Source organism: Chenopodium album, chromosome 3 (genome assembly GCF_948465745.1).
Source record: "Chenopodium album chromosome 3, dcCheAlbu1.1, whole genome shotgun sequence".
Lineage (NCBI taxonomy): Eukaryota > Viridiplantae > Streptophyta > Magnoliopsida > Caryophyllales > Amaranthaceae > Chenopodium > Chenopodium album.
Window position 1 is genome coordinate 73,266,470 of NC_137836.1, and position 12,108 is coordinate 73,278,577.

At 35.2% G+C, this 12,108-nt stretch overlaps 1 protein-coding gene across 1 annotated transcript; it reads left to right on the plus strand.

Moving 5' to 3' along the window:
• Positions 1 to 1,269: 1,269 nt before the first annotated feature.
• On the plus strand, positions 1,270 to 10,094 carry LOC145625346 (uncharacterized). Its single transcript, XM_081678406.1, has 12 exons — positions 1,270 to 1,376; positions 1,497 to 1,565; positions 1,641 to 1,799; positions 1,892 to 1,987; positions 2,804 to 2,846; positions 3,764 to 3,852; positions 4,454 to 4,532; positions 6,228 to 6,290; positions 8,444 to 8,670; positions 8,886 to 9,006; positions 9,158 to 9,258; positions 10,025 to 10,094. The coding sequence occupies exons 1-12, from the start codon at positions 1,270 to 1,272 to the stop codon at positions 10,092 to 10,094; spliced, it is 1,224 nt and encodes a 407-aa protein (XP_081534532.1).
• The last annotated feature ends 2,014 nt before the right edge of the window (positions 10,095 to 12,108 follow it).

Genomic DNA, 12,108 nt, shown 5'->3' on the forward strand with positions numbered 1-12,108 from the left:
ACTAGAATATTTTGTAATCATAAAATTCATTGTTTATTTTCCTTTTTGAAATTTGATGAATTTGGATGTTGAATTTGAGAATAATGTGACAAAGGTTGAAGATTATGTTCTTTATAAGATAGTGTTATGTTCGTTGTTATTAATAGCTCTATGTTCTTTTTTTTTTTTTTTTTTAAATTTTTTTTTATCACTTATGTTCTTTTATTATATTCCTCATGTTCTTTTAATTTTAGCTAAATGTTCTTTACGTCTCTATATAATGTTCTTTCCGTTTTTTTTGGAACGGATGTACCATGCGCATGATACATCCGCCACCACAAACCACTAATTGTCATATGGTAACTGCCTCATTTTCCACATTTAACTCTTACTACTAGTACTAATTACCCAAATTTGATTCATCATTTACTTTTCTAATTGCAGCATAATCGTGTTAAATTATTGCGAAACAATGGCAAAAACTCCATCTTTGGTGAACCTCTGCTATGGTGCCCTTCAAAGTCACATCCTTTATGGTATAATAATATTCTTAATTTTCTTTTTGCCTAATTTTAGTTAAAATATTCATTAATTTGTATATCAAATTTTTCATCTTTTTTCTTGGGATTTATTATTATTATTATTATTTTTAAATATAAATTTTTGCAGGGGAAGATGATGAGATTGTGCAGGGAATATATGAGCTACCCACTGAGCTGTTTGATGGTTTATTGAAGAAGCTGCCTGCATTAGCCCTCCAAAAATTGCAATTACAAATGTATGTACTCTTTGATTTCCACTTCTGATTAGGTTATATTATTGTTTGTTTCCGCTTCAATTCTCTTTATTTAATGATTTTGCCTGGTTGTTTTTAATTTGATCTATCAAGTTATGGGGAGGCGGGGCGGGCGGGGCGGGGATTGTATTGCTTATGTGTAGATAATCTTGTATGTTGTTCATTGCATTGCTTATGTGCCAGTTTTAGTGAGTTAATAATGCTTGGCTCTTTGAATTTGGTTTGGTATTGACAAGTTAGAGTAGTGTGAGGACTATTGGAATAGGGCTCATTATGTGTTCAGTCTTTGAGTTAAAAAGGGATGTAGTTCATAACAGTTTATTGGATAGTAAGAGGGGTGTGGACTGCAGAACGATTAAGCCTAGCCTTCTATTGCGGATGTCAAGCTTGCTGAATATAATCATAGTTTTGGAATTGTGCTTGAACCAAGCTCGAGTGGAATGCTGAGCTGCATTGCTTTTCATGTTTATTAAGCAAACAAGATTAGCTTTTTAATGACTAGACTTACTTATCTATTTAAGCGTCTTTGTTACATCAATTTTGACATATTTATGACTAGTGATGTTGATTATATACCTGTCATCCATCAATGTCATCCCTTGTGAAAACGAACATCTTCTAGGTGTGAAGGAGGGGATACCTATTTTTGTCTATGGAGTGTTGGAAATATTTCCCCAAGTTCTAGATATTTATTTTTGTGTTATTCTAAATATCCTGGCAGGCCTTTGGAGAGAAAGACTGAGTTTGACCTTGAGTATGATTGCTCTGGAAATGGAAGGAAGCGTGTGAGGTAAGATTCTCATTCAATGGCATTCTTTCTCCTTTCCGGTAAAGTTGAATTGTAATATTCAGTACTCTTTCTCAGATATGGCAAGTTCGAAATTGCGTGGAAGGCATTATTTTTCTTGCGTTGGCCTGAACTTGTCAAGCATTCCCAAGAGAACCTTTCGTCACAAAAAAGTATGTTGGAATGTGAAGCAACATTTGACTGGCAACATAAGTATTGGGAACTGCATCTTCAGAAGTATGTGAAACGACAAAACAAGCTAGCTCATTTTTTCAATCAAAATTTCATTTGATCATTACTTATTTTCAGGCTTCTCACCCAAATGTTAGTTGCTTTGATGCAACTGCAGAGAGAGCTATGTTACCGTATTTTAATGGATGTGCTGGGGATGTTCAAATTCCAGGTACCTCGATGCTTTCTTCAAGGTTTAATTGGATGTGAAGTTTTGATGTGTTAGATTGGATTTATTTTATTTTGAAACATTATTATATTGGGCTACCAATATTTTTTATTTAGCCAATTCATCTGCCATACAATTATTGAATATGGGGCATGGGATAAAAACTTTATTTGGTAGAAGCTCTGGTAATTAGTTGAACTGATGTTATGATCCAGCAGTCCAGCCAATTTGACTTTGGTTTGCTATTGTGTTCATCTATATGCTTCTGTAGTTTCTTGTGTTTATTCTTTTTCCTTTTTGTTTCTTTAGGAATTTATGAAAATATAAATAATTTTGTCCCGAAACTTGCTGAAAAAAGTAATTTTCCTCTCAGTTCCAATATGTATTCAGCTCTCATGTGTCTTTCATCTTGCTGTGTAACTTGGTTGTTGGATCTCTAGTTGAATATTTTGCTTTTGCATATTCATGTGCTAACCTATTGTTATGATTTACTTTTAGATGAACTAATCAAAATCATGGGTTATGAGGAACTGACTTAAGGTTCAATGCATCATTACTCCAGATTGCGTGGTCACTGCCAAGACTTTGGATGTTATGTGAGGTGGAATACATTAGCTGTTCGTATCCATGTTTTCCTGGTTAATTTATACTTTTATGGGATAGATCTTTTGATAATCTTTTTCATCACTTCATGTGTTCTTTGAGGTTTTACTTGCATATAGTGGTGACCCTGTTATTGTTCATCTATGTTGTTGGAAAGATCCGTTTGCATGGTTAATATCATGTTGTTGGAAAGATCTGTTCAGTTGAAGGTGCTTAAATGGTATTCTTGTGCTTGCAGATCTTTGAGGCTTCAGAACATATTTTGCAATAAGGAAACTTGTGTAAGTGGCTGTCTTATCTCCTGTTCTGAAAAGCAAAAGATGTATAAACTGCAACTTGCTTTACATTGTCAAGATTCAATAATGTTTTCAAAAATAGTGTTACCGTTTTCTGTAAAAAGAAGTGTGTTTCCTGATATCAGAGATAATTTCCTATCTCTTTTGGAAGGTTTAGTTGAAAATTAACTTTTTGGATCCTGATGATTCACCCTTAGTAGATAACCTTGACTTCTAGTTGAAGTAATATTTGATCTACTTTCTGATTTTTGGGGTTGCGGCAGAGATAAGTATTGTACGGTAAAGCTTTAACTAGTGATTGAATGTATTCTGTACAAAATAATTCTTTTTATATCACTTGCAAGTAAAATATGTGCTCTCATATTGATGATATAATAATAGGAAAATTAGCATTCTTTTGTAAGCTGGACAAATTTTGTTATTCCTGCTGGTGCCTGAGTAGAGTGAGTACTCAGAGTAAAAAATGTGACAAGAAAGCTACCATTTACTTTTTTCTGGTCAAGTTTGAGCATTTCACTGATCTAGGATTTGATTCATACGTTCTACTGTTTTATTTTTCATGGCATTAGATGTTAACACTGACTCAATTTTAGAGGGAGTTCAAATGCTCTGTCTCGCTCTTGTGTATCATTATTTGTTACATCTCATCATCAGTTAGCTATTTTCAGTAAATTGTATTTTAACCAGTCTTCCATCCTTTTGCCTTCTCCCTTCTTGTCATCCCTGAATCCCAGCCGTTGTCAGCTGCAGAAAACCACAGATAGTCACTTTTTCTCCTCCCCCCTTTCGATTGCCATTAATTATTATTCTTTGTGTTAACGACCAAATCGGCTATATATGGTCAGTCAAATTGATGTTTCTCTTTAGATTGACTCTGGTTTGGGTTCAAATGTAATCTGCAGTGGACAATGAACATAGGTAATAAGGGTCGTTGTGCTGGATTGATCCGGAAAAAGCTTGTGCTAGAGATAGTTAGAGCTATTTGCATCAAGTAATTAGTGCTGGAATGGAAAATTCAAATGTGGGAGGTGTATTCAATGTTATCTTCTTTCTTCTCCTTTGCTTCTTGATATTGACAAATATGATATCTGAGAAGTAGTTAGGTGATTGGAGACAGATTCTTTTTATTTATTTTTTAGGGGGGGGGGTAAGGAGAGGGTGGGTCCATTTTATGAATGGCTCACTTGCGGAAGGGTAGGAGGTCTAAGTGCTATATTTGTAGACTTGTAGTTTGTCATAAAGAATATTCCAACTTTCCATATTATGTACATAAGTTCAAGAATGTATTTCTTTTCAGTATGTTGAGCTTATTAGGTGTGGAAATAACATCTATCCGGCCAAGTCCTTTTTAAATAAATAAGGGGAGGGATGGTAGTTTGTCCATCTTGAGGTTTTGTTCTTGGCTGGTTTTAAATGGTAGCCTATCACCACTTAATAATTCGAGTTTTTATCCATGTGGTGGGTGAGGAGTTCAATGCCCTGTAGTTGTATAAAGGCTATACAAGTAAAAAGGAGTTTATATTTCCTCTCACTCTCACTCTCACTCTCACTCTCATCCGAATTTTCTTTTTAGCATAATCTATTTGGCACAGGTTCCTTTTGGTGTGGCTGATAGGCTTTGCCGCTTTGGAATTGCGGATTATTTTGGTTAAAGATATCAAAGATGATAGAGTTCATTAAAATCAGCTTTAGTTTGTAGCCCTGGGGTAAAAATGGTGTAGGTTGTTGATATTCGATGACATTTTGGTGGAACATTGAGAAAGCATTAATAATCAGCTTTGGTATGTAGACTTGAGGAATAGGATCTTGTGGATTCTGGAAAATTGGTGATACCTTCTTGCTAGAATATGGATTGGGCAGTTCCCATTTGAGTTAAACTGTTTTTGCACATACTGGTCTGCAGTATGTAGAACCAGTTATGTGCAAATTTCTCTCTTAAAAACTAGTCACAAGTAAATTAGATATCTGTAAAGCTGAAAAGTATTGCACTTGCACTCTTGCATTGATGTGCAACATGGCCTTATTTAAAAAATATCGGCATCTATCTTAATACCAGGACACTACAGCATAAGGAGAGTTGGTGGTTTACCAAGTTTCTAAATTTGATAATTTCCTGGTTACTTATGCTGGTTTGGGCCTTGGACGGGCCGGGAGAACTGGCAGCCTGCTTTCATGGTTGCTGTATGCCCATGTGTGTTGTAAAGGAGTGATATAATAATCCTTGATTGAGCTACTACTTCTAGTCTTGTTCATCTCTTTGGGATCAAGTTGTTTTCCTGGTCGTTGTATGTCAAGGCCTTCCCAGGGCTTATTAAACTTTTCTTAATTAATTTTTTTTATTTTTGTATACAAGTTTAACAGCATGATGATTGTCACATTATGCTGTACAGATTAATTGTTAACTGTCGGAGTTGCTAGTTGTCAACTGCTCGTATTTTCTCCTCAACAATCCCCTTTGATGTCATCCCTTTGAAATCTATCATGTTTGGGCCAAATTTTGGTATGATGTGTCTGTTTTTTATGATAAAATCTTTTTTACATTTTCCAGATTTTTTCTTTGCTCTATATCTTGATCATCGAACTTATATTCGTACTCAGGAAATGACATATAAAGGGTCCAGTGCGCTGATGGGTGAAGAAGAAGCTATTTTGGATCATAGATATTAATGATGGGAGATTGTCTCCAACGGTGTTATAGAACACCTTGTAATTTCTACCTCTCATTAATAGTCACTGGTCACGTAGATTATATCTCATTAGGATAATAGAGATCAAAATTGGACTTATATGAAAATTTTGAAGCCTGGCAGGGGGTTTGAATAAAAACTAACCTAACCAAGATAAAGTAAAAAATATATATCATATTAACTTGTAAGGTCATCATCCTTAACATAAATTCCTTAACCATTAAGTCCATACGTTGTATATTAATATATTATATATGCTACATGGACAACATGATTATTTATTTGCATTACTCTACAACGTTTTGTTGAAGGTCTGACTGACTCTCTCTTAGTGAATTGTAAACCTAATTCAATGTCAAATTTGTTATCAAATGTACTCTAGCGCAAACAAGACGTTAAACTATGCTAATCCTTTGAAATTAACCCAAGTTTACAGGCTCTTGACTTCTTCCCTTTCTCTTTAATTTTGTTTTGGGATTGATTTTTGCTTCTCTCTCTCCCTGTATCTCTTTCTTTTTTCTTTCTTTTTATTATTATTATTATTATTATTATTATTATTATTATTATTTTTTTTTTTTTTTTTTTTTTTTTTTTTTAAATTTTTTTTTGGGTGTGCTTTGATTTCTTGGTTTTTACATAGCATATTATATTGTTCTCTGATAATTATGCTCTGTTGCAGCAATTACTAGCAAACAACAAGCTGCAAGTTTTGTTGCTAAGGAGACTTTCCTCTGACATGCACGTGAGTCCCTATATCTTAAAATTTTATGATTCTTCATAAGTCTGAGCTATATTCAGCTCCCTTCTTCTAGTAGCTTCATGTTGGCGCGTCAAACATTATTGCAGTTACTAATTTTTATATGTACCTTGGGTTTGTGAAATTGTAAAAGCATTTACGACTGCTTATTGTATGTTTGCTTTTAATTTCAAAGTACTAGAAAACTAACTGAATTATAGTATCACTCTTTACTAACTTTCCTTATTCAAAACACCTGTGAGTGTATAGTTGGATTGAGAAGATGATGGGGAATTTTCTGTGGTCTGGGTCTATTGATGTTAGAAAGATCACCTCGTGGGTTTGGAATTTGTGTGTCGTGTCATCTGGGAAGGTGGTGGCTAAAAAGACTCTGCTTGTGTATAGATGGTTGTGGCCCGCCCCTCGTGATTCAGTGTCCCCTTGGCATTGAGTCATAAGAGAAAATTCTGGTTAGCACCAAAATGGTTTGGATCCACAGAGGAAATTGTTGCCAGAGTTACACATGGTTGTCTATGAATATGTATTTCAGGGGTGTTCACTTATTCTTCCCTCTACGGCTCTACTGAGGTTCAAGATTGGGGCTGTTTCTCGGTCTCTCGCATTTGTTCTTGAATAGATGTTCAAAGAGGAGGGCAAACTTTTTATGTTTAATAACCTGATTATACCACTAATGTTCTTATCTACATGATGCCCCTGTGTCTGGAGGATCTCAACCTTCAATTGACTGCAGTATAGGATTTAAAGATATGGATGGGGAACTCTAAAGGGAGGTTTTTAAGTAAGTCTTTACTCTGTTGTTTGACCTGATAGTAAATTTGATTGGAAAAGTTCCTTTAAAGATGAGAGCTTTTGTTTAGAGATCGGCAATTATTTGGCATTTTGATAGAATTGTACTCACATGCTTCAATGGTGTACGTTGATGCTATAGTTCTTTCACCTGATATTTTTTTGTTGTGCCGAAGTTCTAGTGTGTCCTGCTCACCTGTTTTCCTTTATTGTGAAATGGCAAGTTACTTTTGGAAGTGATTGTTTGCCTAGGATCTTGAATGTTGGTTAATTGGTTTACCCTTTGACAGTGGTGGATTGGCCGATTGGCTAATAATTTAATTTTTGAGGTTTGTTAAGGACAATGGAAAGAAGGTGTTGTGGCACAATAGAGGGGACAATGCTCTTATGCCAATTTTGTGGTGCTTTTGGTTGGAGCAAAATTTTCTGTGTCTTTTCTGGAGTTTTATTATGTTCTGAATTAGCACAGGGTAAAGTAACTTATCTAGCATCTTTACGGGTTAAGGCGCTGGGCCAGGGCGTGTAAGAACTATTTAATTGGTGTAGTTTAAGCGGATATATGGCAATGATTCCAAGTAGTAATTGATAGATATAAAGATAATGAGCATTAAATTACATATTGAACTAAATAAAATTGATGAAATGGAATGCCTTTTACCTTGATTTGGATGTTGTCTTTTGAAGTTTTGAAACCCCAAAAAACATTAAAGTTTTTCAATGCACTATTAACAATACTTAACTATCTAATAACTCCTAGATTGTTTTTACTAGAATGTGTTTGTCCCATTTTATGGAGAGTATGGACCCTTTTCCTAAAACATGAAGAAAAAAAAATATTTGAGTAAGTTTCCTTCAAGTAATAATTGTAGGATCTTTCGAGTACTTTGGCTCTAATTTCAGTACTTGCGAAAGAGTGAATGCTCATTTGTCTCGAAGTTTCAACCTATTCAATGATTAATTGCGTCCATATTTGTAGATGCAAGTTGTTAATGTGCTGTAACCATGGACATTTATTTATGAACCATTATTTTGTATTGTCAATGTGTTTTTGAAAGTAGTCAATCCTTTTGAAATAGGTAACTTCTGATTCAGTATGTTTTACCCAGGGAACTCAAAATAAAACATTAAAACCTAATTCTAATCTTAAATTTTGATGGTTGTGCTGCGCTATCTAGACAAATATCTAATTCTTTCTTTATACCACTGAATATTATGCATTGAAATGGTACAAGGTTGATTGTGGGATATAAACAGCAAAGAAAATGTGTGTTAAAGTGCCATTATCTGACTGAAAGAGGCATTTGTATGTACATCTGGTGTTTTCTAAGAGTATATGTCATATGTTGTTGCAGCATGATGGATTATGCATGATACTGAACCAGAACAGAGAAACAATAACATCTCTGGAATTTGTCAACTGCAAGTTTTCATTGGCAGTTTTGGAGGTAATCTGTAATACATTGGAAATGGAAGGTACACAAGCACATGGAGTGAAACATTTTTCTGTGAAAGCATCAAAATTTTTAGAAGAAAATCCTGCGTCTTTTCCGCCAAAGCTCGTCTCCTTTCTATCATCAAGGTGCATTCCTTGTAATTATTTCCCTATTTTGTTCTTAGAATTTGTTATTTGAAGTTGGTGTATTTTCATTGTCTTGACATAGACCCATGTTGGGGAACATTTTTAGTGAAATTCAAATCAGCAAGCTCATGGATCATTAATATGACGCTTTACTTCTCAATCATCTTTCCTCTTGTATCAGATTTGCTTTTTGTTGACTTTCCTTGTCACTGCAGATCACTGGAGTCATTAAACCTTTGTGATGACCATATTGGGAGAAATTATGCTAAATTGACTCTCACGACATTTCTTGATGCTTCATCTGCTCTCTCCACCCTAGAACTGTCAGATAACAATGTAAGCAAACTTTATCATCTGCCTATTTAAAACCCTGTGCGCTTTCTTTCTTAATTAGAATCATCTTAAAATTTGGAACAACTCACATCAAATGTTTGTCCTCTTTGTTGTGAAGTTCATATTATCAATACAAGTTTTCACTTTACTGCAGATTTCAGGCTGGCTTTCTGATTTTCGGTGCAGCTCTTCCAATCAAGCCTTGTCTTGCAAAAGGAGCAAGTCTTTGCAGTCTTTACGTGTGCTTAATTTAAGGTATAGATTGTATTACCTTCACCAACCAAATTAATTAAATGTTAGGTGCAGACTGAAGTGATGCAACTGATAATGCAATTTTCGATGACTATGAAGAAAAGTAGTCCACTTTGAAACTAACTTCTCAGGCTTTGTTCTAGCTGATATAGTGAATTCTTAATAAATTTGCAACTTCCCAATAAGGGAAGTGTAGCAGATTTTCTTGTTAATGTAGGGGTTCTTCTCGAAGAAAGGGTCGTTTATTTCGATACTCCTCCAATCGAAATAAAGGACCCACTTTGGGAGGACATAGTGAGGGTGGCTGAACTTCGGTTTGTAGCTTACTGTTTGCTTGTTTTCTCTTTGGGCTTGGCCCCCTTATGCATCAAAAAAAAAAAAAAAAAAAAAAAACAACAAACAAACAATTCACTAAACGTTTCTAGCATAAGCAATGTGTGACAAGCATAATACTAACAAATCTTCATCATCTACAACAACTTTGACACAAACACAAAGTTCTTTGTCATGCATTCCACGTTTACATGTCCACGTTACTACTCTTAGAAATATGTATGTAGCGAACCAACCGGCCAACGTTCAGCTTACTCTACTAGACCAAGCCCTAAGAGCTCTTTTGTAAAATAACACAAGAACAACCTATTATTGGTGTAATCAATGAAAAGCCTTGAAGATAAATGTTCTGCAAATATATCTTAGAATTCTCATCAACTTATTGATTAACTCACAATTAGATACATTTGGCCTTTTCATCTTTCATTTTTGTTAGATTTGGAATGGTTATTGTTGTCAAGGGTCTTGGAATTATGAAAACAAGGTTTGCAAAAAGCATCGAATGATACACATGTTACTTATGAATCTATCTTGAAATTGATATACTTTTATGCGTGCTTTCCCTAGCCAATTCAACCAGGTTACAAAATTTAGAACTTCAATTGAATCCCCTCTGATGGTTGGCACACAACATCGAACCGCAACAAGAGTCTTGTGAGGGACTCAACCAAGGATCGTGTTCAAGACCTCATTGATTCAAATCTCCTTCATGTTCCCCCGCGCGACAAGAAGGCCAAGATTAGTAACAATAACAACAGTGGCTGTAAAGGAAAGAAGAACGACTATCCTTCTTCTTCTGAAAACACCTACTCTAGTAACAGTGTTGGTACTTTTGACCTTAATGAAATCTTAACCATGGAAAATCGAGGATTTAGAAAGCAACTAAGAAAGGATTTCACCCCTATTGGGATTAGCTACGATAATGCTTTCGATCGACTCCATGCAAAGGGACTCATTACTCCTATTGGACCTATTCAAGATCCTCCGCCTGAGAAGAGATTGCCTAGTTGGAACCCAAGTGTACGCTGCAAGTACCATCAAGGTAGGGGTCATACTACTGAGAGCTGTTGGAAGCTAAAGGAAGCAATCCAATATTTGATCGACAATAACGGGCTTCCAATACCTCCAGTCGGCAAGAACACCAAGTGATGATAAACACAAGGCAAGAGGCGAGCTGCAACGACAAGATTTCATGATCTTTTTTTCCTCTCCCCAATAAGTCTAGCATAGGCACCTTTCTTTTCCCTTAGATTAATTTTATAGATTATTTCTTTTTCCCTTTTAATAAAATGAGCATTTATTTTCTTGCATATGATCATAGCATTGCACAAAAAAAAAAAAAAAAAATGTCAAACTAAGCACAAGGTATACCAATGATTTGAGGCATCCCTTGTAACCACATCATATCACATTTCACCCTTCAAATATGAAATCCTTTTTTGATAAACCACTTTGAGCCTCGTCTAATGATAGACCTTTCATTTTTTCAACCTACATCTACCTAACTTTGGGATGGGATAGTGTGCAACTTATGCAGTTTTCAATATCATAAAAAGCTTGAGTGACTTCAAAAGATTAAAATAGAAAAAATAGAAAAATAAATAAACAAAAGTGTACAAAAGGGTAAGTGTTCCAATAATGTCTTTGATATGAAAATATCTTTGATATGAACACGTCTCAGATTGCGTCTCTTATCGAGTGCTCGGTACCGTGTCTGAGAAACATGAATGCCAAGTGAGTGATAGACCGCATGATCGGGATTGCCCACACTTATAAAAATAAAATAAATGCTAAAGCAAGAAAAGAAAGCTAAAAAAGAGTAGAAACTCAAGCATAAAAATATAAAGATTTCAAAAGCAAGGTTGCACACCTTGGGAGCTTATCTAGGGTCTTGAGCCTTTATCCCCTTCTTCTTCAAACCTTTAGCCTAACCACTTTACAACCCTTCAAAAGACCTATTTGAGGTATACACACACTTGTGCGAGGTTCGGCTAGAGCTACGTTCGGCCTGATTCCTAACGGATATGTAGACAACCTTACATCGAAGTGCGGCCGTAATAAACATGCATTCATATTCACATTCCATGATCATATCAAGGGATCTCCTATGCTCATCCCTATCTACTTATATGTAGACTTAGGGGCTTAATCCTTACATCATTAGCTTACCTACACTACTAGAAATAGGCTAAATAGCGACGAAATAATTGCGACGGACCTGCTTTTCTTTTGCAAAGTTGAAAATTTTCGACGGAAAACGTTTCGTCGTAATTTAGCGACGGAAAATTTGAATTACGATGCATTTTCCCTCGTAAATTTTCCGACGGAAAAAAATTCCGTCGTAATAATAAAATTCCGACGGAATATTCCATCGTAAAGTAATTTGCGACGGAATATTCCGTCGGAATTTTAATATTACGACGGAATTTTTGTCCGTCGGAATGTCTGTGTTAATTTTGAAAATTAAAACTCGTGGCTTGACCTAAAAAAAAGGGGGAAAGGCGAATTGTTGCAGAGAGA